The 23,995-nt window shown below is 43.3% G+C and overlaps 1 protein-coding gene, 2 long non-coding RNA genes and 1 other non-coding gene across 5 annotated transcripts in view; 2 read left to right on the forward strand and 2 right to left on the reverse strand.

Annotated features, from left to right (window-relative positions):
* On the forward strand, window positions 1-74 carry trnar-ucu (transfer RNA arginine (anticodon UCU)). Its single transcript has one exon. It is a non-coding gene; the product is annotated as a tRNA-Arg (tRNA).
* A 2,674-nt stretch (window positions 75-2,748) lies between these two features.
* On the reverse strand, window positions 2,749-3,677 carry LOC147336181 (uncharacterized). Its single transcript, XR_015128634.1, has 3 exons — window positions 3,591-3,677; window positions 3,383-3,493; window positions 2,749-2,896 (listed from the first exon to the last, which is right to left on the reverse strand). It is a non-coding gene; the product is annotated as an uncharacterized LOC147336181 (long non-coding RNA).
* Window positions 3,678-4,761: 1,084 nt separating this feature from the next.
* LOC147336182 (uncharacterized) lies at window positions 4,762-6,286 on the reverse strand. Its single transcript, XR_015128635.1, has 3 exons — window positions 5,696-6,286; window positions 5,247-5,329; window positions 4,762-4,945 (listed from the first exon to the last, which is right to left on the reverse strand). It is a non-coding gene; the product is annotated as an uncharacterized LOC147336182 (long non-coding RNA).
* Window positions 6,287-7,807: 1,521 nt separating this feature from the next.
* The window catches only part of kirrel1a (kirre like nephrin family adhesion molecule 1a), a 31,310-nt gene continuing 15,122 nt past the window's right edge, over window positions 7,808-23,995 (forward strand). For both annotated transcript variants that reach the window (XM_086285231.1, XM_086285233.1), the window contains exons 1-2: window positions 7,808-8,087; window positions 23,586-23,735. In XM_086285231.1, the coding sequence (XP_086141357.1) occupies window positions 8,042-8,087; window positions 23,586-23,735 (196 nt within the window). In that variant the 5' untranslated portion in view covers window positions 7,808-8,041. The remainder of the gene's footprint in view (window positions 8,088-23,585; window positions 23,736-23,995) is intronic.

Consider the following 23,995-nt stretch of genomic DNA (forward strand, 5'->3'; position numbering starts at 1 on the left):
GTCTCTGTGGCGCAATGGAATAGCGCGCTGGACTTCTAATCCAGAGGCTCCGGGTTCGAGTCCCGGCAGAGATGAGTCACTCTGTGTGCCGCACGGCAGACCTGCGATATTTTTTTTTATCAAATTGTGCGGGTGACATTTTGATTGCAGATGATCATGCTATTAATAGTGAGCCTTAACTGGGAGCTCAGAAGGTTGATGTTCAGCTACACAGAGCACACAAACATAAATATAACCTCGAGTACAGATTTAATGCAGGAGCTGCAAACATGAGCCTGCCTGTTCTGTTCTGATATCCCAGTCTGATTAGTTTATGCTCTCCTTACGTTACCTTATTTATGTCCTCTTTCAAGTCCTCACGCCTTTGGTACTGATTTAGTATTTATGTCTCCATTTTCAAGAAGCTTAAAACCCATAAAATAGATTTTATAGGTATATATATAGCCATAACATTTTGGATTTTAAACATTGGGATTTCCCCCCCATTATATTTCTGTGTTTAAAAGCTTTAGTAAGAGTTTGATGAAAGTCATTTTCCAGTACCTATGACCAAACATAACAATCCTAATCCAACTTTGCAATGTATTTTACTGTATATACTGCACTGTATGTATTTTAATGTCTTTTATTTAAAAAAAATGTGAAAACATTTAGACTTTTGACTGTAGCCAGTGCAGTGTATTCATAGCACCGCAAAAGCTTTTATCAGCCAGCATGTAGATGACTTTATTATTATTAGTATTATCGTTATTATTATTGTTATCAAAATATGATTACCTCAGGTTTTATCATTACTACATTTCGCCTCTAACATCCCCCGGTGAAATGTGTGCCTGCGCGCGCATATATTTTCGGGCATCTTGCTCAGCAAGATACGGTTTTTGAGATATTAAACATTATTTTATAGGTCATTCAAAGGTCACCATCCCCCCAGACTGCTCCAAAACAGGCCAAAATGGTCTACTTTTTTAGTGCTACATTTGTGCTGATTTGTGCAGGTAAAATTAGCGTTTGTGCTGCTACAGTATCTGAGATATTAAAAGTTATATTTTTTGCTGATGACATCACCATCCCCCCAGACTGCTCCAAAACAAACCAAAATGGTCTACTTTTTTAGTGCTACGTTTGTGCTGATTTGTGCAGGTAAAATTAGCGTTTGTGCTGCTCTGGTTTCCGAGATATTAAAAATTATTTTATAGGTCATTCAAAGGTCACCATCCCCCCAGACTGCTCCAAAACGGGCCAAAATGGTCTACTTTTTTAGTGCTAGGTTTGTGCTGATTTGTGCAGGTAAAATTAGCGTTTGTGCTGCTATGATTTGAGATATTCTGTTATGGTTTACTGCTGAAAAATGTCTTTTTCAAATGACCTTTCACTTTGTGTGTTCACTTGTTCAATAAAGTTCTGTTAAAAAACCCTCTTGTCGTATTTAATCAGCTAAATTTGTAATGAGTGTATTTTTTTTTTAACTTCAATTTCTTTACTTCAATCACTTTTTGTTCATAAAACCACGATGCAAATGCTTGAGTATTTATTTTTTTTAGAGTGGATTAAAAAAACTTTATTGAAAACTACATTTGAACATTTTACACTCCCATGAACACTTTTTGAGAAACGAACAAGCTCGCAGTCTTTTGCATCAAATACACATTTTCTGGCAGAAAAAACTATTATTTGGCATTACTGTGTCTGAAGGATTCTTAGAACAGCGTTCATCTGATTTCTGAACAAGGTAAGCTTACATTTAAAATACTGAGATTTTAGTTACTGAGTTAATACATGATATAGCTAACTGTTTGGATCAAAAGGATTTTTTTTCAATGTTAAACATTTTCAAAAATGTCCAAGAAAAAAGTTTCTAAAGCACTTTAAAACATGTAGCACACTGGACTAAAGTGCTGTACAGTACATGGGTTAAATACTCAGACTCTTTAATAAACTCACAAATTCAATAGCTCCATCTTAAAAACAATAATTCCACAAAATATGAAAGTGTAGATTGGTGGAGAACTTGGGGGAGGGGTTGCTCCTGGCTGTATATATAGTTCAGAAATCACGTTTTGCTCCATCATAATCATAGTGTGGTTTTTTTTGTTTTTTTTTTTAAAGATGCCTCGAAAGCCATCTGTAGACAAGGTTTCCATTTTTGCAATTCTTTGCAATTCAAAAGAGGCCATAGTCCAAAATGGCAAAATAGCCACTCCAGCTGCATCAGTCTGGAAAGAGCTGAGTCAGCAGCTAGAAGACAAGATGTCAGCAAAGGCCCTGTACACTTTTGTGAAGCTAAATAGACACAACATCTGGTCAGCTTTGGAAATCAGTGATCAGGAAAGTAATAGTGAAGGAGAGTTAGATTCACATTGCATTTCTCCTGGACAAGAAAACTGTCAAGCTTTTGAACTAGAAGTCCCTTTTGAGGACTGGGTTAAATTTATTCCTGAAAAGGTTGAATACAATGACAAGTTTTCTCCTACCCAAAAAAGGGAATACACAATTTTGAAACCTGGCACTTGGACTCATATCATCAACGATCTTATATGGAAGAAGATCAAAAATACATGTACACTTGTGTTCCGTAGAGCAAAGGTCCATCCAGTTGTCAACAATAATTATCTGGACATCAGAGGCGACTGTAAGGAGTGTCATGGCCAGTTAGAAATGTCATGTGACAGACAGCCAGCAATTAATAGTCCAATGGTGCTCCAGTGTTTCATGAGAAATACAGATTTCTCCCTGCACACTGGCCACTCCAAGCGGTTCATGTCTGGAAACCTGGGTGATCGCTAAAGAGCTGTGTGAGGGCAGAATGGAACCAGCTGTATGGAGGTCAGCGAGGGCAGCAGATCTGATGGATGTTGGAGATCCTGAGCCAAGCCACCTTCCAAATTTAGCCACTCTGCGAAAAGCCAAACAAGAGAGAAAAGACTTGGAATTAGGAGATAAGGACCCCATTGCATCTCTGCAATTGTTAAAATATAGTGTTCCTCACAGTGGTAGCATCCGAGATATTGGACTGGACAGGTTTTTCTGTCACTACTGGAGTAAAACACAGATGAATGTTTATAAGACATTGTCAAAAAAATCTCCCCCAACTGTGTGTTTTGATGCAACCGGTTCAGTTGTGAAAAAACTGCTGAGACCAAATGGCAAATCTGGCCATATATTCCTTTATCAAGGTATTCTGAAAGTAAACAATTGCTGCAGTGTCCCAGTGGTGCAAATGCTGTCAGAGAAACATGATGTTAATGCCATCGCAAACTGGTTGACAGAATGGATTCGTGCAGGTGCACCTGTGCCAAAGGAAGCTGTGAGTGACTTTTCTCTGGCAATTCTGGGAGCTCTGGTCAAGGCTTTCACTCCTCATCCTGATCTGAAGTCATACCTTAATGAATGCTTTCATGTCCTTCTTGGAACCCAGTCTGCCAAACTCCCCTCTTGTTATATCAGGGTTGATGTTGCGCACTGCATCAAGATGATATGCCAGTGGAACTGCCTGAAGAAGAAAACACATCGTGTTAAAGATTTCTTTTTCAGGTCATTAGCAAAACTTCTTCAGTCTCAATGTTTGGACCATGCAAAACAGCTCCTACATGCTATCACTGTTGTGGCCCTCAGTGAGGCAGAAGGTGATGACAGTTCTGGAGCCCCTCTTCCTTCAGAAAGGTGCAAGAAATACTTGAAAGCCCAAACTGCTCAAGACTCCATCATCATTCCAGATGAACAGACGGAGGAAAGTGAGAGAGTGGATTCAGTGGATGAGATCCAGACTGACCTACGACAGTGGGTAACAGAAAAATGTGAGGAGAGCAGGTCACTTGCTGCAGCAAACGGGGATAGAGATAATATTCACTTTCTCCCTGAGATTATTCCTCATATAATAAGACTGGCAAGTTACTTGCCACTCTGGACAGGAATAATGGTCCCTCTCTTCCAAAGCACCAGCATCACAGCAAGTTCAGCCACTGTTGAAGCTGAGTTCAAAAACATAAAACATGGCCTTTTCAAACATGACAACTTGCCTCTTCGAGTCAATCGCTTCATTGCTCGTCATCTTTCCTTCATCGAGGGAAATATGCGGATTTGCTCTGCAAAAGAAAAGGTCAAAGATGAGGCAACAGTGGGACCACTGAAAGTCACAGATGCCAATTCTGGATCCATGACGACTCACAATGCAGAAGATAAAATAAAAATGGATGCTCACCCGTTTGTGGGATCTGATGCTGCCACAAACATTTTTCCGGCTGATGGGGATGCAGTTGAGAACTGGAGGGGCCTAGCTGTTCCACCCAAAAAAAGGAAGAGGACTTCCTACCTCTCTTCATGTACCGAATGGCTCCATGCAGATGAAACTTTTGGGGCCAAAAGAGTGAAAGTGGGATTATTAAAAAATGGAAACCTCCATCAGCCTATTAGATTAGGGGGAATCGACAATCTCTGTGCTCAATACCTGTGCATTTGATGCATTTTTTCAGTGCTTATGTTGTGCCTTCTGTGACAGCTCCACATTTCAAAATGCTGTTCTGAAAGACAGTGAAAACCCAGTCCTGCAGCTGGTGAAAGCCATTGCCACAGATGGTGTGACCCAACAAACCTACAGAAGGAGAGCAGAGCTGCTTAGTGTAATGTTTGAAGCTGTCTCGTTGAGGTCTGGTGCGATCCAAATCGATGCTCAGTGCAATATCTCTGCTGTAATTGCTAAGACAATGAGGAACATCTCAAGTGTTTATTTTACCAAACACTGCTCTTCACAGCACTGCTAGCTCAGCAAAGGGATGACAAGGGAAGTGCCATTTGTTTCTCCTGCCATCCTGGTTTCCATGGAAAGTAATTGCTTTCCATGGAAAGATGACCACTGATGGTTTGGGGCATTACACTGCATACTGCAGGAGAGCTCCATGTGTGTGGGAGTGCTATGATGACCTGGGAAATGGAGTGACAGGAGCATCTGAAAAGAAAAAAATACAACCCCATGCTGTGTTATACACAGTATAATGAGTGCTGCCTGCATTTTTCTGTTTTATTTGGTTCATTACAGTTACATGTGTTCAAATGGCTAGTGTGTGTTATCAGTAAGTTCAGTTTTGCACATAAAGTTAAAGTTCTAAATTAAAAATCTTTTAACACTCTTTTCTTTGTCAGTCTGATGCATATTTGCTTTTACACACCCAGTCACCTTCACCCGTAGCCTTGAAAGTACCCGTTCCATTTTTCTGTCAATAATTTTTCTGTATTTGTTTTGTGTTTACCTGGTGGCTTAAGTCAGGGGTCAGCATCCTTTTCATTTCAAAGGGCCCCTTTTCCCCCTGCTGCTACAAAACCTGTCTAGAGCCTAAAAAAAGAAAGAGCCTATAAATATCTAGAAAATGAGTTGTTGTATCGTGTAAGCTATGGAAATGTAAATAAAAATGTTTATTTTTAGATTTGATAAGACAATGAATCATCAAAGCTTTATAACGAAAAAAAGTATTTGTTAAAATGAAGCCAGCTACGTGAGTCCTTTCCATAATAATTGAAAATTAGGAAAGATGGGCAACCAACTTGAAAATTACAGTAAACAGATTTGAAGCTAAGAAACATTAAATCACTTTTAAAAGCCTTGTACATTCAGTGAATAGTCAATGCAGATATTTCATTTAAAAAAAAAACTGTTAACAGAACCCTTTCTTGTTGTCTTTATAATAAAAAAATGACTTACTTGGTCTTATAAGAGCCACAGTGGAGGGGCCGGAGAGCCACATGTTGCTTTAGAGCCGCAAGTTGAAGATCCCTCGCCTAGGTGCTGTGGAATATTCAGTTTTCTACACGTAGGTAACAACCTATCAAAGCAAACACTTCATTTTTTCTGAGACAGCTACATTAATAATAATGAACATATATAATTCAAAACAAAATCATAGAGGCCAACTGGGTATGTAAAAAATAATAATAATTTAGGTATACGTGAATCACTTCACATGAAACTCAGTTTTGCCACAGATAAAATAAAAACTTTAGCCTACCTTGTGTACGTTTCTGCACTAGTAACAAAAGAAATATCGACCTTTCCGCTGAATAAATTGTGTTACTAAAGTGTAAACTAATAAAAGTTAATATGCAGCAAGCCTAGAAAAAGTGCAAAACTCCACAGCTGCTGAAAGTCACTGCCACAGACACTGGTGTTATACAGCGTAGGCCGTAATAATTAAAATCATTATATCTCAGATACTGTAGCAGCACAAACGCTAATTTTACCTGCACAAATCAGCACAAACGTAGCACTAAAAAAGTAGACCATTTTGGTTTGTTTTGGAGCAGTCTGGGGGGATGGTGACCTTTGAATGACCTATAAAATAATGTTTAATATCTCGGAAACCAGAGCAGCACAAACGCTAATTTTACCTGCACAAATCAGCACAAACCTAGCACTAAAAAAGTAGACCATTTTGGCCCGTTTTGGAGCAGTCTGGGGGGATGGTGACCTTTGAATGACCTATAAAATAATGTTTAATATCTCAAAAACCATAGCAGCACAAACGCTAATTTTACCTGCTCAAATCTGCACAAACGTAGCACTAACCGCTCAGCCTATTTGCCTTTACGTTTCAAGTGGTCAAAGAACGCGCAGGGTAGGTCTGGGTCCTGAACGCAAGGGGGCGCTCCAGCATCAGCGTAATCCCCGCTACTTACAGCGAGTCGGGAGGAACCAGCTCAGTGTGGAGACCTACTGAGCTGTGACAGCTACAGTAGGCCTGTCACGGGAATCCGTCACTAAAACCACTCTCCTACATGATGTGGCAAGAATAAGGACATGGGGTGTTTAGTCATCACAGTGGCATCACTGCGCAGTCAGTATTATTCTAATGATGTCGCTGCGGATTCTGTTGCTATAATAATAATAACAACAGAAAAACTAAAAACCCTTGCTGTAACCCAATGCTTGTAGTATCTCCTCTTTTATTTTAGGTGCACTGTGCTTATATGTTGGTCATAACAACATTAGTTGTACACTACAGCCAATGACATGACATTTGACTATAACATCAGTTTATTACTCTAAGCCGTCTGGATTTACCTTAGTGTAATAATACGTTTCTGTTCAAACAGATGACCTCACGTTGACCTTAATGTGTACATGTTGATAATTTTAGGGTTACAGCTTATTTCATTACCTAATTCCACACAGTAAGCAGGAGAAAACAAGCAGTTCCGGCTACAGCAAATGTGTCAAAATGATTATGCCTCTCTAAGCGGGTTTATTTTTTTTATTTTTTTATTTATTTAATACCCCCCCCCCCCTTTTTTTTTTTACGGTGTTGGCCTGTTAAAGATCCAGAGGGAGAGGGAGAAGGGGGCAGTGCTGTGGCTCTGCTGACGTGATAGAAAGAGAGAGAGGAATGTGCCGCTAATGAGAATATGACGTCAAGTCGGACAGATTACTACACAACACCGGAAGTAGCGCGCAGGGTCATACTCAGTAAACGTTTACATTTATTGTATTTCACTATCATTTTTGTTTTTACGTATCATAGAAAGTTAAGAAGAAATTAACGGCATTCGAGCCGTTAGAATATTATTTCTACTCGTCTATTATTTGAAATGAGCTCTCACATTTTGTCAGAGTTCCCTAAAAAGTAATAGTAATGCAAATAAAAATCTTAAAGTCACAGTAAACCCAACAGTATAAAGACCTTTCATACAGTGCTTCTGAGTAAATGCTTAGGAAGCAATGACATAGCTACTTAAAACCGCCTGCTTCGAATTTTATTTTGTTTTGACGCTCTAACCGGAAGTAAGGTTTGTCATTGCCGCTCGCTTAGCGCCTCGGTGTAGTAGAAAACGGACTGCCGCTTGAGAGAGCAGGAGAGAGGTAAAGAAAAAAAAGCAGTGAAATGGTATAAAACTCGAGCCAGTGCAAGCCTAGTAAGGGGGAAGACGAGGAGGGACAACGCCAGAGGATTATTGTTCTGTCTGTAATTACCGTCAAAGTCCTGTAAACTCCCGCTTTTTGATGCTGTCCTCACGGAGGTTTGAGCCAATAACGGACTTATTGGTCGGCTGAACCATGCAGAGGCTGCTCCTCCTGAGTTTGGTGCTGAGTTTTCAAACTGGTAAGACTACATTTTCTCTTTCTTTCGAGCTCGAATAACTCAAATGTTTGTGTGTGTGTGTGTACATTAAGCTCAATGCACACCGAGCCTGTCTTTAGTTTTTACTGTGCGGTCTGTGTGTGTAGAAACTAACGAGAGGGGATCTGATATGATTTCATTCCCATATGAACCGCAGCGATGGATCACCTTGTGAGCGCGTGTAGCTGCGTACGAGCACGCAGAACGCGCGCGCGTGTGACTGCACCGCGGCAATTACGCTCTTTTTTTTTTAGGATTATTGTCGCGACTACAGGCGTTCGATTGTGTGCGCGCGTGCGTCTAACTTGAACATGACTGGTGTGGCGCGCGCTCACCGGCCTAAATGACCTTTTGCGTATTTGACAAACTGCCAGCGCCGTTACTCAGACGGGTTGTGAGGCGCTGAGGACGTGACGGGAATGACAGTGATTGACCAGCGCTGCTCTACATGCCAGCAGCACTTCCACGCTGCTATCGCCTCTGAATGGCGTGTCAGTCAATGAGAGCTCTGCCACCATCTCCTGTAGTGATCCTCTGTGCTGAGAGGCAGCCGTCTCCCCCCCGTTTCCCCTCTGTCTGCCTCGCGCACACACACCTCTCTCCTGCTCTACCTGTGCGCCTCATCCATTTCACCCTCTCCTTTGGCGTCCTTTGTGCATTTAAGCAGCAGTAGCCGCCATGCATCTGCACCCCCTCCCAACACACCAACACACACACACCGTACCTGTGGGGTGCCAGGTATGCTATTGGCTTATGATAATCACAGCTGTAGCCGAGTTGCTAGGAAACAGGAGGCTGAAGGAGGATGAGGAGAGGATAATTTCTCTAAGCTACCTGTTTGATTGAGGCATATCTGTGTGTCTTTGTGATTGCACAGCCACAGCAGACCACCTATACCCCCCCCCCCCCCAAATACACACACACACACACCCCTTCCCTCACCTTGGATGACCGGGGAGTAATGCAATGCTGGCTGCTGGGCGGCCAGGAGACCACTTCATCATAGGTAGGGGGCGTGTTTGGAGGAAAGGAAGGTATAGAAAAGGATGATGTCACCTAGTCTGCCAGGCTTTGTATTTTTTATTTTTTTTGCTTCTGCTCAGCATCCACCCAGTAAGTGCTGCTGAGGGTTCACATAAGCACGCGAGGATGTACACGTACTAGGGAGCAGGTTCGTCTTCGTCTACATATTTGCCAACCGATGCGGCAGCACCACCACCGATCCCCCTCCTCGCCACCCTGACCCCTTGTTACTGTCACATGCCGTTCCCATTTCTCCCCCCTCATAAACCATTCAGTCCACATGACTGAATGTGCATGAGACACACTTGCTCGCAGCCTGTTTTACATGTGTGAAGCCCTGCGTCCCATTGTCTGCTACAGCTGTATAATCCATTATTACTCCACGCTGCGCTCTCAAACCAGGAGATATCTGCTCTCTGAAGGCTCTCCCCGCGACGTGATTAGCAGGGCCGTACATGAGAGCTCAAATGTTGCCCAGAGATTTTAAAAAATTTTTTGCACTGGGTTACAAAAACAGAAGAGGAGTTGACATAATCCAGAAAGAGCTGGAATTCATATCACCTCCAAAGAGATAACAGTTGCTTTCGGTTTGGGAGCGCAATTTCTTTTGCTTCTGATCCCCACTCTTATCTCTTCATTAGATGGGTAAAACAGTATTCCATAGCCTGCAATTTGCTCACATATAATTGCCTGCTAGTGTTAATGATTGGATGGTTATTAGTGGAGCAGCTAATTAAAGCTTTGGAATATCAGAATGTTCTAAGGTATTTAAAGTCAATGCAAGCGTTAGTTTGTCTGTACTAGCAGCAGGAGTGATTGATTCAGGATCCCAGCCTTGTATCTACATACCAGCCTAGTAATAAGTCCTAAGCAAGCGCTGCCATTAATGCTGCTGTTAAATGTTACTGCATAATCAATCATTGCGAATTCGCTCCTTTAACTTACTAATGAGCGTTCAAGCCCCGAGGTTGGACTCGCAGCACTGCACCTATAGCCAGACCTCGGGCCTGAAATGCTGACGCGGACAAAGGCTCCAGTGCAGGTGTACCATTTGTCAGCCTCTGTCCTTTTGTGCACATCCAAGCCACGAGCTGCTGCTGCCTGTACTGTACTCTCCAGCCCTGAATCACACAGCCGGGCTGTGAATCACAGACCTCAGACGGATTCCTGTGTTGTCCTCAGCTAAGAAAATATTCACATGCTGGAAGAGTCAGACACACTCAGAGGGGATTTTACACCCAGAGAAAGAAGGGTTCCTCAGGGGTTGTTTGATCAGAGAAGCAGTGGTTCAACTGCAATATGTTAATGACTCAAAGTGGGCTGTAATAGCTCAAATAAAAATGAAGAATTGGGAAAGGCTCATAAAGAATCCAGTGTGGTGCTAAAACACTCTGTTAAAACTGCTGATTTACAACATTACATACATTCTTGCCAGTAATAATCTGTGGCATTTCCTCCCTCTGAATAAATTCACAGATTTCTTATCTCTGATTCAGGCATGGTTTCTTTTTCATTAGCATGGGAATATCCCATATCACACAACATATGGCGCTTTTTTATTGTCCTCACAATAAATAAAAGAAGGATTCTGTAGTTAGTCTGGGCTGATCTCACATAGACGAGCCTCACTTTTTAGCACATGAATGCATACTAGGAAAACAATATCCAGGGATCAAAAGTTTGCCACAAAATGATGCGATTCATTTGTTTCGACTCAGATGATGGCTACGGGAAATTAAAAAAAGAGAGCGCAGCACTAGTAACTGATGAAGAATAAAAGTTCCACCTACAGAAACTTGTCCTCCAAGTGGATTACCACTTTACACAACTATTTATAGCGATATGATGCTTTTTGAAAGCTTGCTGCTACGGTTTTTGAGGCTAACGAACCAGTTTTTTTCCCCTATACTGAGCTCTCTGTGGCTCAGAGTGTAGATCCGGAGTGACAGACTGTATGTAGCGAGGCAGAAGTCTGTTTTTAATTTTGATCCCAGTGAGCAGAGATATAGCTCTGCTGCATCCCACCGTTAATATGCGAATTGAGGTCACGGTTTTTATGTGATTCGAATGAAGCCTATTTACCAAAAAAGCATCTCTAATTGACATTAGCCACTGAAAGCAATCACTGAACCAGCTGTAATATAATGTACATGTACGCCCGTTGTTCCCCATTGGGTTCCATTCAATCAAGAAATTCTTGGCATCTCTGTCCCCCGCGGGTGTTTGTCAATGTGTGACATGTTGATTGCTTCTCTCAGTTGATATGTTTGTTTAAGGGCATTCCTCTGGACACGAGTGTCCTATTATGTTTTTTCAAGTGGCGCTCGGGAGGAGGAACGTACTCGCTTGCTCTCGGATGATCCAGCGAAAACCTCGAAGAAGTATGCAGTTGGATAATTCGCCGTCAGACTTGTGGTCCAAGATGAATTCGGTCAAAAGCGGGCACGCTTACTTGCAAGCATCCTCAGCAGCTATGCACGTAAATGTTCCTCAAGTGAAGCCCCAGGATTTAAAGGCCTCATAATCTGATTGTGTTTGACAGGCCGGCGGCCAACAAGTTATAAAAAGAAAAAAGAAAAAAAAAACTTCCCCTTAAAAATGTTTCTTTATGCACAGTCCCCCGAGCAAGAGAGAGGAACACTTTATCACATCTGACTGAATCTATTGGCCTTGTTATTTTCCAACATGGCACAGCCACATTTCTGTAGCAAGAAACAATTTGAGGTGATGGAGGGGTTACAGGAAAAAAAATAGAAAAAACCCCCAAACTTTTGGAAGGCAGGAAGGGGGACAGAGAGAGAGGGGGGGGTCGTCCTTTGGGCAGGTGGGTGAAGCAGGAATCGAGAGTGATTGCACTCTTTTTTTTTTGTTTGTTTTAGAGGTGGTGAGGTGGGTGGGTGGCGGGGCAGTATTGAAGTGTAGGACGAGGTTGTGGATGAAAAGAAAAGCGAGCCGGGAGTGAGGAGAGAGGGACCAGGACGAAGGAGGAGGAGTGGTCGGGAGGCCAGCGGCATAGAGAAAGGGACTATTACTCAGGCTTGACTGCTCCCTCAGTGGGGACAGCAAAGCTGCTCATTCACACAGAATATGGTCGAGTCCGGTTCAAAGGCTACGTTTGCGCTGGAATCACAACTGATTGAACCCACATCTGAGGTGCCAGCCGAGCGCTTCCCCCGCTCCGTCCCCACTGAGGTTAATTGCCATTAGCCGGTGTCGCCGTTAACTTTCTTTTCTGCTCGTCTTTGACTTTCTGTCTCAGCGTGATCCCTTTTCTGCTTACCAAAGTTCATTCTTTCTCGCTTTCTGTTCCCTCCTGGACTTCTTTTTTTTTCACTCCCCTCCCCACCTCCACCACCACCATTACTTCTTCTCTTTCCATCTACCCCTTTCTCTCTTGCTCGCTCTCTAATAAGTTCCAGATGTGGTTCTTGCATTCCTCTGGTCGGTGGAGAGAGAAAGAGACGGGGTGGGGGGGTGGGGGGGGGGGGGGTAGGGGGTTGGGGGAAGAGTGTATGAGTCGGGGAGGCAGTGGGGGGAGGGGACAGGAGGAGAAGCACATGAATTAAAACAGGGAGCACATGATGAGGGAGAGGAGCCCATGTACTTTATCACACAAAGAAATGTGTGCTAGAAAACATGCACACACACAGAGGGAGAGCGTGTTAGTGTGTCTGTGTTTTTGGGGGGTGCGGGTCCTGTAACCTCAAAAGTTTTGGGACATTCTCCTCCTCCTCCTCTTCTTCCCTCTCTCCCCCGCCTCCTCCTCCTCACCCCCTCCCTCTTCAGGAATGTGGCCTACGCTGATGATGTCACTTCATTTCTCTGCTCTCCCAGTTTCTGCTGCTCAGCAGGGACAGGGTCTGAGAGAGAGAGAGATTTGACTTGTTCCATCCATCTTTCCTTTATGATAAAAGCATTAGGGTCAGCCGTCCAACTAAATCGGTTACCACAGCGCGGCAACGCTCGCTGTCCTCATGTCATCGACTATAACAGCCTGCAGGCTAAAATGTTGCGGACTGCAAATAATGAGCGAGCCGTCTTTTAGTTATAATAATCATCAATGGCTTCAGAGTCGAGTCCTTAAAACAATGTTCTGCGCGTGCTTTACTTTTGTCAGACTACAGCTGCCAACTTAATGCTCTACCCTCAAGGCTATGTTTACCATAACCCAGTGTGCCCAAGTTCTTAGAAGCAGATTAACCCAATTTACATTTTGCCAAGTCATCAGGAGTTTATATGAAGACACACTGTATAGCCAAAAGTACGTGGACTTCAACAATTTAGGGCAGGGGTGGGGAACTCCAGGCCTCAAGGGCCCGTGTCCTGCAGGTTTTAGATCTCACCCTGGGTCAACACACCTGAATCAGATGATTAGTTCATTACCAGGCCTCTGGAGGACTTCAAGACATGTTGAGGAGGTAATGTAGCCATTTAAATGAGCTGTGTTGGATCAAGGACACATCTAAAACCTGTAGGACACCGATTCTTGAAGCCTGAAGTCCCCCGCAACCCCTGCTTTATGGAAATCTTTCCTCAAGATCTTGGGCGCTGATGTTTGGCGATCTTCCAGTTTATCCCAAAGGTGGGGGGTGCAGCTGATTGGATGGAGGGTTCTGTGCAGGCTGGTCAAAGTTCTTCCACAACAAACTGATAATGTGATAAAGCTGGAATGTGTCTTTCCCAAACTGTTGGCAAAAAGGTGTTTAAAACACCACTGCGTTATTAAATCATTTTCTCTAACTGGAACGAGTTAAAAAGAACAAAAACACAAGTGCACTACAGTTTTGGGGACTATACCAGCTGTTGACAAAGTCTATTGCTGTTTTGTGTTATTTTTTTCTTCCATGCTTTTGCATCATATTTGACATTTTTTGTATGTCGTCTTAAGAATCTGACTAGGTAAGTAAACCATGAGTCAACTGCAGTTGTGGAACAGCTCAACATCTTGCTGTTGGAGTCTGCTGAGTTGGCCACCATTTGTTTTGTTGTCTTTTGGTGGGAGTGATTTTTAATTTTTAAAAAATTGTATGTTATTTTTTAAGTTTTCCAACTGCATTGCAACATATTGCCTAACACAAATATTTGGCCCACGTAGAAAGCTACGATACAGATCAGTGAGTTAAAAAAAGCAGATGTTTGCTTTTGTGAAAATCGTTTTCTGTATTTCTTATCCTCATCCCAGAAAGCCTCGCTTTCTAGTGTGTTTTGGTATCTGCTGTTAACAAAGAAGCTTTCTTTTCAAAGAGACACGAGACACTGGAGGTGATATTGGACAGGGGGGAAGGGGGTGGGGGTATGTATGAATATTATTACACTCTAGCAGGTCAAGGCCCCCAGCTTTTATGGGATGCTTTTACTGACAGATGACATTGCAAGAGGCTACAGTACATACCAATAAAATTAGATTGCTCTGGATTGAATTAAAGCAGACCTTGGAAGGGCTGATTTATTGATGGGATGCTGCTTGTAAAATAGTCTTGCTGGATTCTGTCTCTGCACCATACTGTAACACGAGGTGGATTGAGGGACCTTGCCTGCTTGCCCAATCGCGAGGATTTCGGAGGCAGTGTGGCTGTTAACTATCGTCAATGTGGAACCACTGCTGGGAATCACAGGTTCATTATGATATTGATTGTGCCATTTGAATTCGGTGGCGACCCATGTGGCGCAAGCTACACAGTGCATATCTGCAGAGTAGCAGCTTGATATGTATGTATCCTCTTGTTCCAGCTTATCCAGAGGACAGCTATTGTTAGTTCTGCTCACCCTTGGTTACAGCAGAGTATCTTTTGTCAGTCGCTCGGCACGCTGGCTGCACAAAGGCTTGTGGATTACCAGCGACAGGCCGGCTTTCCAGCGATTGAGCATATTCATGTGGCCGTAATGTGTCAGAAGCCTCATCCGTGAATTATCATATTACCCACTAGTGATCATAGGGTTGCCATGGCCACTGTGTCTATCATTGTGTCAGTGGTCCTCACTGGGCTGTAGCCATGGTAACAATGTCTGTAACAGAGGTTTGGTACAAATAAAGCTCTTCAGATGTGAAATGTATGAGTGGAGCCCCAGAGAATGGAAGGGTGGCACACGCACACTTTCCCAGCGCAAATATTCATGGAAAAACGACTCTGCACACCTTCACAGGAGCACGTGTGCACACAGTTGTATCAAAAACGGGCAAACAAAGACCGAGGAATAATTTTCACCCCCCCTCTCCACCTGCTATTTCCAAATAAACCTGCCTCCAGAAGAAGAAAGATGTGCACAGAGATAGAAAGGGGGGGATAAGGTGGAAGGTGGAGGGGAGAAGGAGTAATAATTTCTAAGTAAGATGCCTGCCAGACAAAAGAAAGTGAATAAGCAATGAGGAAGGGGCATGGCCACAAAAGAGAGGAAGAAAAAGAGGGGTCGCTAACTGCAAGTAAGGGGGAGGACGGCTAGGTAAGGTGACAGAGGAAAGGAGTGAGCGGGCAGACAATGCGGCAAACAAAGGAAGGAGTCTCTGAGTCTTTCTGTTCTCTCTCCCCTCTGCCCTAATCTTCCCTGTGCTCCGTCCCCACCTCCAGGAGACACCTTTGTGTTTGAGTGACACGGTGTCAGCAGGCGCAGCGGGTCGCCTCCTTTCATTCGCTGCCTCTCTCCATCTATGTGACTTGCTTGTTCCTATAGCGCCGTCACCATGGTGATGGGTTATTATGGCCATCCTGCCAGGCGGCCATGTTGTTGAAAGAAGACAGGCACAGGTGGTAGAGTTCCCACAGCCAGCTAAATAAATGGAGAACGTGAATACACTTGAGTTAGCGCTAAAAGCTTTGGCTGATTTATCAATTAGACATTAATTGATCGTAGTTTTGATAGTGGAAGGTTTGTTTTAGTCTTTAATTTTAATATTTGAAACAATCTGAGCACTGCAGGGTAAAATGTGCTATAGAAATGAACTATTTAAGAAGGGAGGCGTTCAGCTGCGTAAGTATCAGGGTTTGGTCTGAGGATAAACTGAATCTGTCTGCGCTAGGTTTGGGTGATATGTTTTTGCCCAATTTGCCAATCTGACATTGCCTGTCCAACAACTGGTGACTACATATATGTTTGAAGAGTTGTGTGTGCAACTGGTGCTTTGCTTCATGGTATTTAATATTGACCAGGTCTACACAGGACTTCATATGCTAGTCTCTATCTCAATTCAGCAAAAAGAATGGAGACTTCAATTTAGCCATGAGTTTTCATGGAAGCAGATCACTCAGTTAGTATAAAAAAAGCACGGTGAGCTGATTATCTCCTGTCAGGCCATGGAAGATTATTAATTTGGGTTATGATTATCATTTTTTACTCAATGTCCAATCACAGTGAGGGGAGGAAGGCGAATTCTATACCAACCAAACGTCACATCCTGCTTGTAACAGTGCTGAATAAGATTGAAGGATATGTTAATGTCACTGTTGAGTGGGTCTACCGCTGCCTCCATGTGCCTGAAAAGCACTTACTAGATGGGCCAAACACATGCTTCGGTATACACATCCCCTCAGTGGAAATGTAGCAATGGAATAGACCAGGATTTATATGGCAGTCTTCCTGTCTTACTGATGACCCAAAGTGCTTTAGACGACAAGACGTTTCATCTCTTGCATCACATACATTTTGTGCTGGCAAAACTTTTGAAGAACCAAAAAAAGACATAAAAATACTTATTATATTTCAGTGGCATGTGATGGGGATACATGAGGTGAGTAATAACAAACACACAGTGTTATTTCAGTATCTTAAACACTGATGTGGGTTCAGAAATACACAACAGGTGCTTCCCTGCTTATTGTTTGAAAGAAATAAGTAGTTTTAAAGAATCACCATAGACTCACATGTGAGTATATTTTATTGACCTAACAAAGAGACAATTAATAAATACATTGAATAAATATATTTATTCAATGTAATTAAAAATTCTTGCCATTCATTGCATATAGAGTAAATTAAAATGTATGTAGGCTACATAGTCTGAGTATTTTTACACGGTGCGGTAGGGCTTTAAAACCTCATATATCCAAATCAGTTTTTCAGGAAGAAAAAACAAATATGATCACAGAGCGACACATACATGTACGCTATATACAGCAAACAGCGAGAGGGTGAGCCAGTGCGACTCCTATGGCTGCAACTTTGTCCTGAAACAATGATGTCATCCTCCATCACACTTCACAGCTCGGTGTCTGTGGACCTCGCCGTCTCTTTGTTCTCCCGCTCCTGCATCTCATTTTCGGCAGCCCCTCCATAGCACCAACGCATCGGCCACACACGGCGGCGATATGGAATTAGAGAGATAACAGAATCAATTTAGAGGGGATTGATTAATGGCGAACAGAGAGGGAGTGAGGGCTGAAACAGAGAAATAATGAGAGCCCAGCATAGCCGTCTGGTTATTAATTGAATAGGTGGAGGGAGGATGAGGTCATTGAAAAATGTTTTTTCAGGAAAATGGGTGTACCAAGCACGAGGGAGGGTTTCATCAGACACAGATGCACATACACGGGTGCGCTCGTAGACGCGTTTGTACAGAAAACTTTTTTTGGGCAGTTACTTTACACGTCAGCTGTTGCTATGGTGACGCAAGTCCGTGATCCAGCCGAGGCGGGGGATTGGCTGGAGGAGAGCGAGGGAGAGGAAGGCAGGGGGACTTTGTCGGAGGGGTACGGGGAGGGGGCCAGACACAAAGATAATTAGATCGATGCATAACAATCCATACAAATGGCTTTTTATTTAATAGCATCTAATTCAATGAGACTGAATGCCACCAGTCAAGCCTTTGCCAGAACTGTGGATTGCATGGCATCACTTCCAGCTTTGTCTCATATCCCACTGAGGTGAAGCAAACGTGTGTTTAAAAGGTGCAAACAAGTTTTGACAGTCGCCACCTAACAGCAGAATGTGCGGCACTTTCAGAAATGGGGGACGTATAAGGAGCACACTCGCTAAAAATAGCTCTGAACGTCTTTGCACGCATAAACCTTTTCGGTGATTTTCAAATGGATGGTTCATTACCTTGCTATTAAAACACCATTGCGTGGTGCGAGAGGTGCTCCCGGGGGAAACTGCTGTAGTAGTTCACACTGTGGCAATGTGTGGCCATGCTTTTGGTGAGTCACCCGACGAGGCAGCATGCGCTCGCCTTTGGCTTTGTGTGTGCATTGACAAGCAGAGGTTGGTGTCTCAGTGTCTGCAAGGGGCTGTTGTCCTTAGCCCCAGATTAATCCTAATCCCTTTCCAAACTTTGGCTAGGGCTGTACTTAATCCCAGACCAAACCGAGACCTATTCCCAGCGGAGATGAAGATGCGCCGCTGGCTTGATGGTTTACGCCAAGCTGTGGTGTGATCCATGTTCAGGAAACCGCCTGTGTGTCAATTATATGGTTGGGGTTTTGAGTGGTTGTGTTTATGTGTGTGTTGACAGGAAATGGTTTGCCCATGTGGCGAAGGTTAGGTCATCCTTGCAGCCTATTTGTGTGCGGGCGCGTGCGTGTCTGCAAGCATCCCTTTGTGACCGTAGTTTGTGTGGGGACAGGGTGCTCGGAGTCTCCCGGTGGTGTCTTGGGGATCGGTGACTCAAAGAAATCAGGACACACTCTAAATTTGTCACTGCAGCATAACCCACATAATGAGAGAATACAAGCTCTCTTGCATGCACTCTCCTGTCTTTCCTTCACTCTGGCTACTCGCCGCTTGTAGATTTCCTTCTTTAAACACACAGAGACGAGCACATACACTCATGTTGACAAGTGTTAACTGTGTAATATGGAAATCAGAAGGCGATGAGCACATGTTTAAATGAGTCAATGTTTTCAGTCTTCAGCCTTTGCATGGGTGTTTTCTCTGCAGATTGTGTAGCCTCCACTCAGGAGTATTCAGTTTGGATTATGTTTTTGGTTTACTGAGGGAATACCTTCAGCTACCGTAGCAGAGGTGGTGGAAGGAAGGATTTACTTGCCCTCAGGCTACTGTCGAGGTTGCGGGGTAGTTTAAACCCAGATAAACTCTCTTTACACCATGTATAACTGAGAAAGGCTTGTCACGCTTTTTAAGACGCTATAAATCCACACTCCGCATCCCAGTAATTAGCTTTAGAAAAGTGCAACTTTCATTTAATTGGGGTGCATGCAGGAAAATTAAAGGACAAATCTACCATCAAAAATCTGCCATCGACAGTGATCTTTTTTTGTAATGGCAGGCAATATCCAAGCTAATTCTTCCTTTTCTACCTTAATCACCTCTGCATTAATGTTTTATTTACATTAACTGCTCAAGGCACACTGGATCTTTACACACTGTACCATCTCATTAGATCTGGCGTATGAGAAACAGATTCCAGCCACTCCTTTGATTTATCTTGTGCAAAGAGAGCATGCCACACCAACGCACTGCAATCAGCATTTCTTTATTTCCAATGGAAACGAAGACGTTGTTCATAATGACAATCCCACTGAGACTTATTATCCCTGCTGTGTTTTGTGTGTTTCGGCAATAGACTGTACAGACTTTTTTATGAAATCTCCTGAAGTATTGATGGCAGTATTTTGGTTGCTGTCAGGTAGTCTTTTTTTCCTGGAGCCAAATGTAAATATATTTGGACAATAGGGCCGCCACAAACGATTATTTTGATAGTCGACTAGTCACCGATTATTTTTGCGATTAGTCGACTAATCAGATCATGCATCCATTGGACGTAAAACGTACAAATAAAATACTGAAAAAAGCCAAACAATAACATTTTAAGTTATGTATATATCATGTTTAACCTGAGTAGTGAAAGACAGCGGTGGGTTTGAAAACGATTTGCCAGGTGTCCGGTGTTCTCACTGGCTCTAGTGAGCCTAGAACCCCGGCTAGCTATCGAGCTAGTGGGTAACAGACGTCTCCGAAAACGTCGGAGCGCTTTTGAAAATATGTGGTGTCTTGATAAACTGAGCAGATATTTGAGGTTTACACAGCTACATTCTCGCCTGAAAATACGTTAAACGTTTATTTTGTCACCCAGAAAGAATAATAAGAGTAACATTAAAACTAACTAGCTGCCACCATTGTTGGAAACTGAGCAGGGCCGCGCTGGGCCACCCTATGAATTCTGGGATAGGTTGGGCCACGAAGTATACATCCGACCCATCCTTCAAATCTGGAGAAATGAAGGGCGCATTTGTCGGAGTCTTCGAATTTGGACAGCCTTCGTCGTGTCGCTGTAACGTAATTGGCCTACAAATGTGGGCAGAGGAGGATGTGGTTCCTGAATTTGGACACAGCTACGATACCGGACACAGCTTCTTCTTCTTCAGGGGCTTAACAGCAGCTGGCATCCTTGTACATGCAGTGCTGCCATTTTTCTGTTTCAGTCCGTTATTACACTCTAGGATATCTAAGAGCATCTAGCTCAGTCTGCATCTTTTGGTACTCTTTTGGCTGTGTGGCTACACTCCAGACATAGATACCTATTTGAGACTTTTACTCACCAGAATTAAAGCAGACTTTTTCAGCAAATAGATCTATTGCACAAGAAATTCAGCTGACTAATTCCATTTTGGAACATGTATACAAAAGCTGGATGTAACCACTGTTACACTGATTTTACTCGCTGATTCTTTTGTGAAGCCCAGATCTTTTATTGGCTTTTCTTAAACGTCTTGGTTTTTTCAAACCGGATATGATGTGAATCCGACTGTGAAGCTGGGGAACGCCCTGTTCTCATTGCTTAAGAACTTGCAAATTGCAATCAGCATACCCTAGTTTATCCATAGGCCTTTGTACTAGTACAAGCCTTTTAGCAATGTAAGGAGTCTATAACTGTAGCCCATTAGTGATAATGCAGGTTTTCAGAACCTGGAAGCTACATCCATCTTTTATATACCGTCAGTGTTTTAGAACCAGCCTCCTGATGGGAGGAACTGCGGGCACTTAATTTTTCAGGTTCATTTTTCACTCGCAGTGTCTTCTGCTTGGTTTGAGCACATTGATTTGACTGTGCAGCTTGCAACTTTGCTTGATTTTTAAATCACAGCAATGAAAACCCGTTAGAAAACAAACAGATCTAAAAAGAACATTAATCTGGCATTGCGTGCACGGGAGTATGTAACATAAGTTTTTTTCCAACGAAGCTGCACCCACTTCAATCAGTCAGGCAGCATACAGAGAAAAACATGGATACGAATCTTTAATAATGCAAATAACACAAACGTGTTTTCGTGTGTGTTAATGAGGAATCTGTTGCTTACGGTAAGAGGATATTGAAGGATGATTTCCGGCCCTTTAAGAATTGATGTTCTTTTAGTTTCAAAACAGACAGATGTAGATTCTAGTTTGATTGTTGATTTGTCAGCGTTAGACAGCAATCACAAGTTCCTTATTTATCTCAACACAGTGAGTCAGGCTTGTATTGAGTGCCCATTAGGAGGATCATGTAGCTTTGGACTAATGTGCTTGCTCACTACTGAGAGATGACTTTTCATTATTCTTAGTTAAAAGCCTTTAATTAAGAACATTTTACTCCCTTCTTCTCATGGCCACTCACTTTTGCTCTGTCATCTTTTTTTAATCTTAATTCATCGATTTAGTTCTTTGGGGTCCTCAGGGAGCAGATTAAGGACTAGAATATGTTTTTTGGGGCAACACACTGAATTATTCTTGGTATGCATGCTGCAAAGCTCCATCTGCATCCAGTTCCCTTTTCACCGTGTATCCTTGCACACCTCCTTTATCTTCAGAATATTAATGTGCTGCACTGTCAGGAGCCATTGTTGTGATTGGTACAGAAATCTTTTTGCATGACTGGGTTCTTTTGTATTATCAGGCATATTGAACCTCTGCAGATCACACCAAATATGACATGATGGGGAGAGAGTGCATGTCTGTGTTTGTGAAAGGGATGGGGAATGCGAGAGATGGGCACTGAGGGTCATGATGGGGAGGCAGGAGGTGGGGTGCGGAGGCATATGGCAGTTGTTAAAAAAAGTGAGAGAGATGGAAACCTTTGGAAAAGCGCTGGAGGGCTCAAAGAGAGTGTGAGGGAATGAGTGAGAAAGAGGGTGTAAGGGAAACAGAAGGGCAAAACAAGTGATAAAAAAAAGTGGCGTGGACAAGTGAGAAGAAGAGATGGAAATGGCAGAAGGTGAAGAAAAAAGGAGTGAGGGGAAAAAGCGAGAGGAGAGAGAGAGATGGGTGAATGGGGGGATGAGAAAGAGAGGGAGAGAGAAAGTGCTAGAGGGCTGATATTTAATGTGATAAATGAGTTGTGACAGTCCGCCTCAAACCCCCTTCCAACCAGCAAAGGAGAAGCAACACAGAAATAGAAAGCATTATGGGTAAAAGGATATATACGGCGTTATGTATGTAGATAGAAAGAGAGAGGTGTGTACACACTGTAGGAAAGGAGAGGTGGAGGAAGCAAAAGGACAGTTATAGACAGAATTATAGATGTACAAAGTGAAGGAGGCGAGTGGGGATGCATACATATACACCAAAAGCAGGGAGTGACGCGAAGCAATTTGGGTAAAGGACGTACAACGTTACAGAGAGAGAACAGAAGAAGAGAGGCAATGACAAAGGAGGAGGAGGAAGGTGGGGGCTGGGGGGGGGGTGTACAATGCAGCAGTGGGTTAATGATCTACAGTACGAGATTCTTCGAAATAACAAGTGGGAGAGAGGGAAAAAATGGAGGCGAGAGACCGAATGGAAAGACTGAAGATTTGAAGCAAATCTTGCAGCGGCTGTCTCTCGTGTATCGTACGTGCACCATGTCTTCAGGGGACACCTAATTACAACTCGTCATCGTACTGCATGAAACAGTGGCTGAAGCCCCCCCCCCCCCCCCCCCCCCCCCCCACACACACACACACACACACACACACACACACACACACACGTTTTCCTCATGGTGGTAGTGGGCTACAAACTGGAGTGAGAGAGTGTGGTAGACAATGACAGCCACTGTAGTTTTGGTTGGGGAGTGGAAGCCTGGGAGATGACTCATAGGCAGGAATGAAGAAGGGAGAAACAAGAGGGAAACGAGAGGGAGGATCGGGGAGTTTTGGAGAAATAAAAGTCAGGAGTGAGGGAGAAAAGGGGGTGTGAGACACCCTATGGCTGAAGTTGTCAGTTTGATCTCCTCTCGTGAGTGAGCGTTGACTGCCTCTTCCACTTCATTCTTTCTCTTTCTTTCTTCTCCAGTTCTGCTCTGATTTGCACCCCTGTCTCACCACGCTGTTCTTTACTGCCCTGCACTTAATGCCCACGAGCCACTGTGTGATCAAACGTGGTAATTATGGCCTTCCGTTGCTGCTGGGAGAATAAAGTTTGAATCAATTAGCCATAAAAGGTATAGGCCGATACACTTGAACGAATGATTTTTACTTAAGCTTCTCTTTAGAGTGTACACATAAAAATATCTTATAATTCCATAACTTATCCCTCTGTTTTCTCCACCAGTTTGGACAGCGAGATTCTCTCAGGAGCCAGCAGACCAGTCGGTGGTGCGGGGCCAGAGGGTGATCCTGTCCTGTGTTGTATTCAACTATTCTGGCATTGTTCAGTGGACCAAAGATGGCTTGGCTCTGGGCATTGGAGAGGACCTCCGAGGTGAGACATCATACAGCCTCCCGAGGCCCTTCTTTCACTCAGTTAAGCATGTGACTAAGATTGTTTTATTATTAAAGCTGATTCTGATATCTTTGGATCGCAGCAGCTCTCGGGCTACGTTTCATGCTGCGTCTTTAGAGAAGCAGAAATTTTGATAGTGTCTGGACTTTTTTCCCCCCCCTGATTCTCCATTCATGAGGTGTCTGGCCTACAATATTTACAGTGCACATGGGTAAAGTTGTACTGTGCTATGGCACCGA

This window comes from Aulonocara sp. 'chitande type north' Nkhata Bay, linkage group LG3, assembly GCF_057382095.1.
Source record: "Aulonocara sp. 'chitande type north' Nkhata Bay isolate Kocher_YH1m ecotype deep benthic linkage group LG3, A_spYH_male_GT1.1, whole genome shotgun sequence".
Classification (NCBI taxonomy): Eukaryota; Metazoa; Chordata; class Actinopteri; order Cichliformes; family Cichlidae; genus Aulonocara; species Aulonocara sp. 'chitande type north' Nkhata Bay.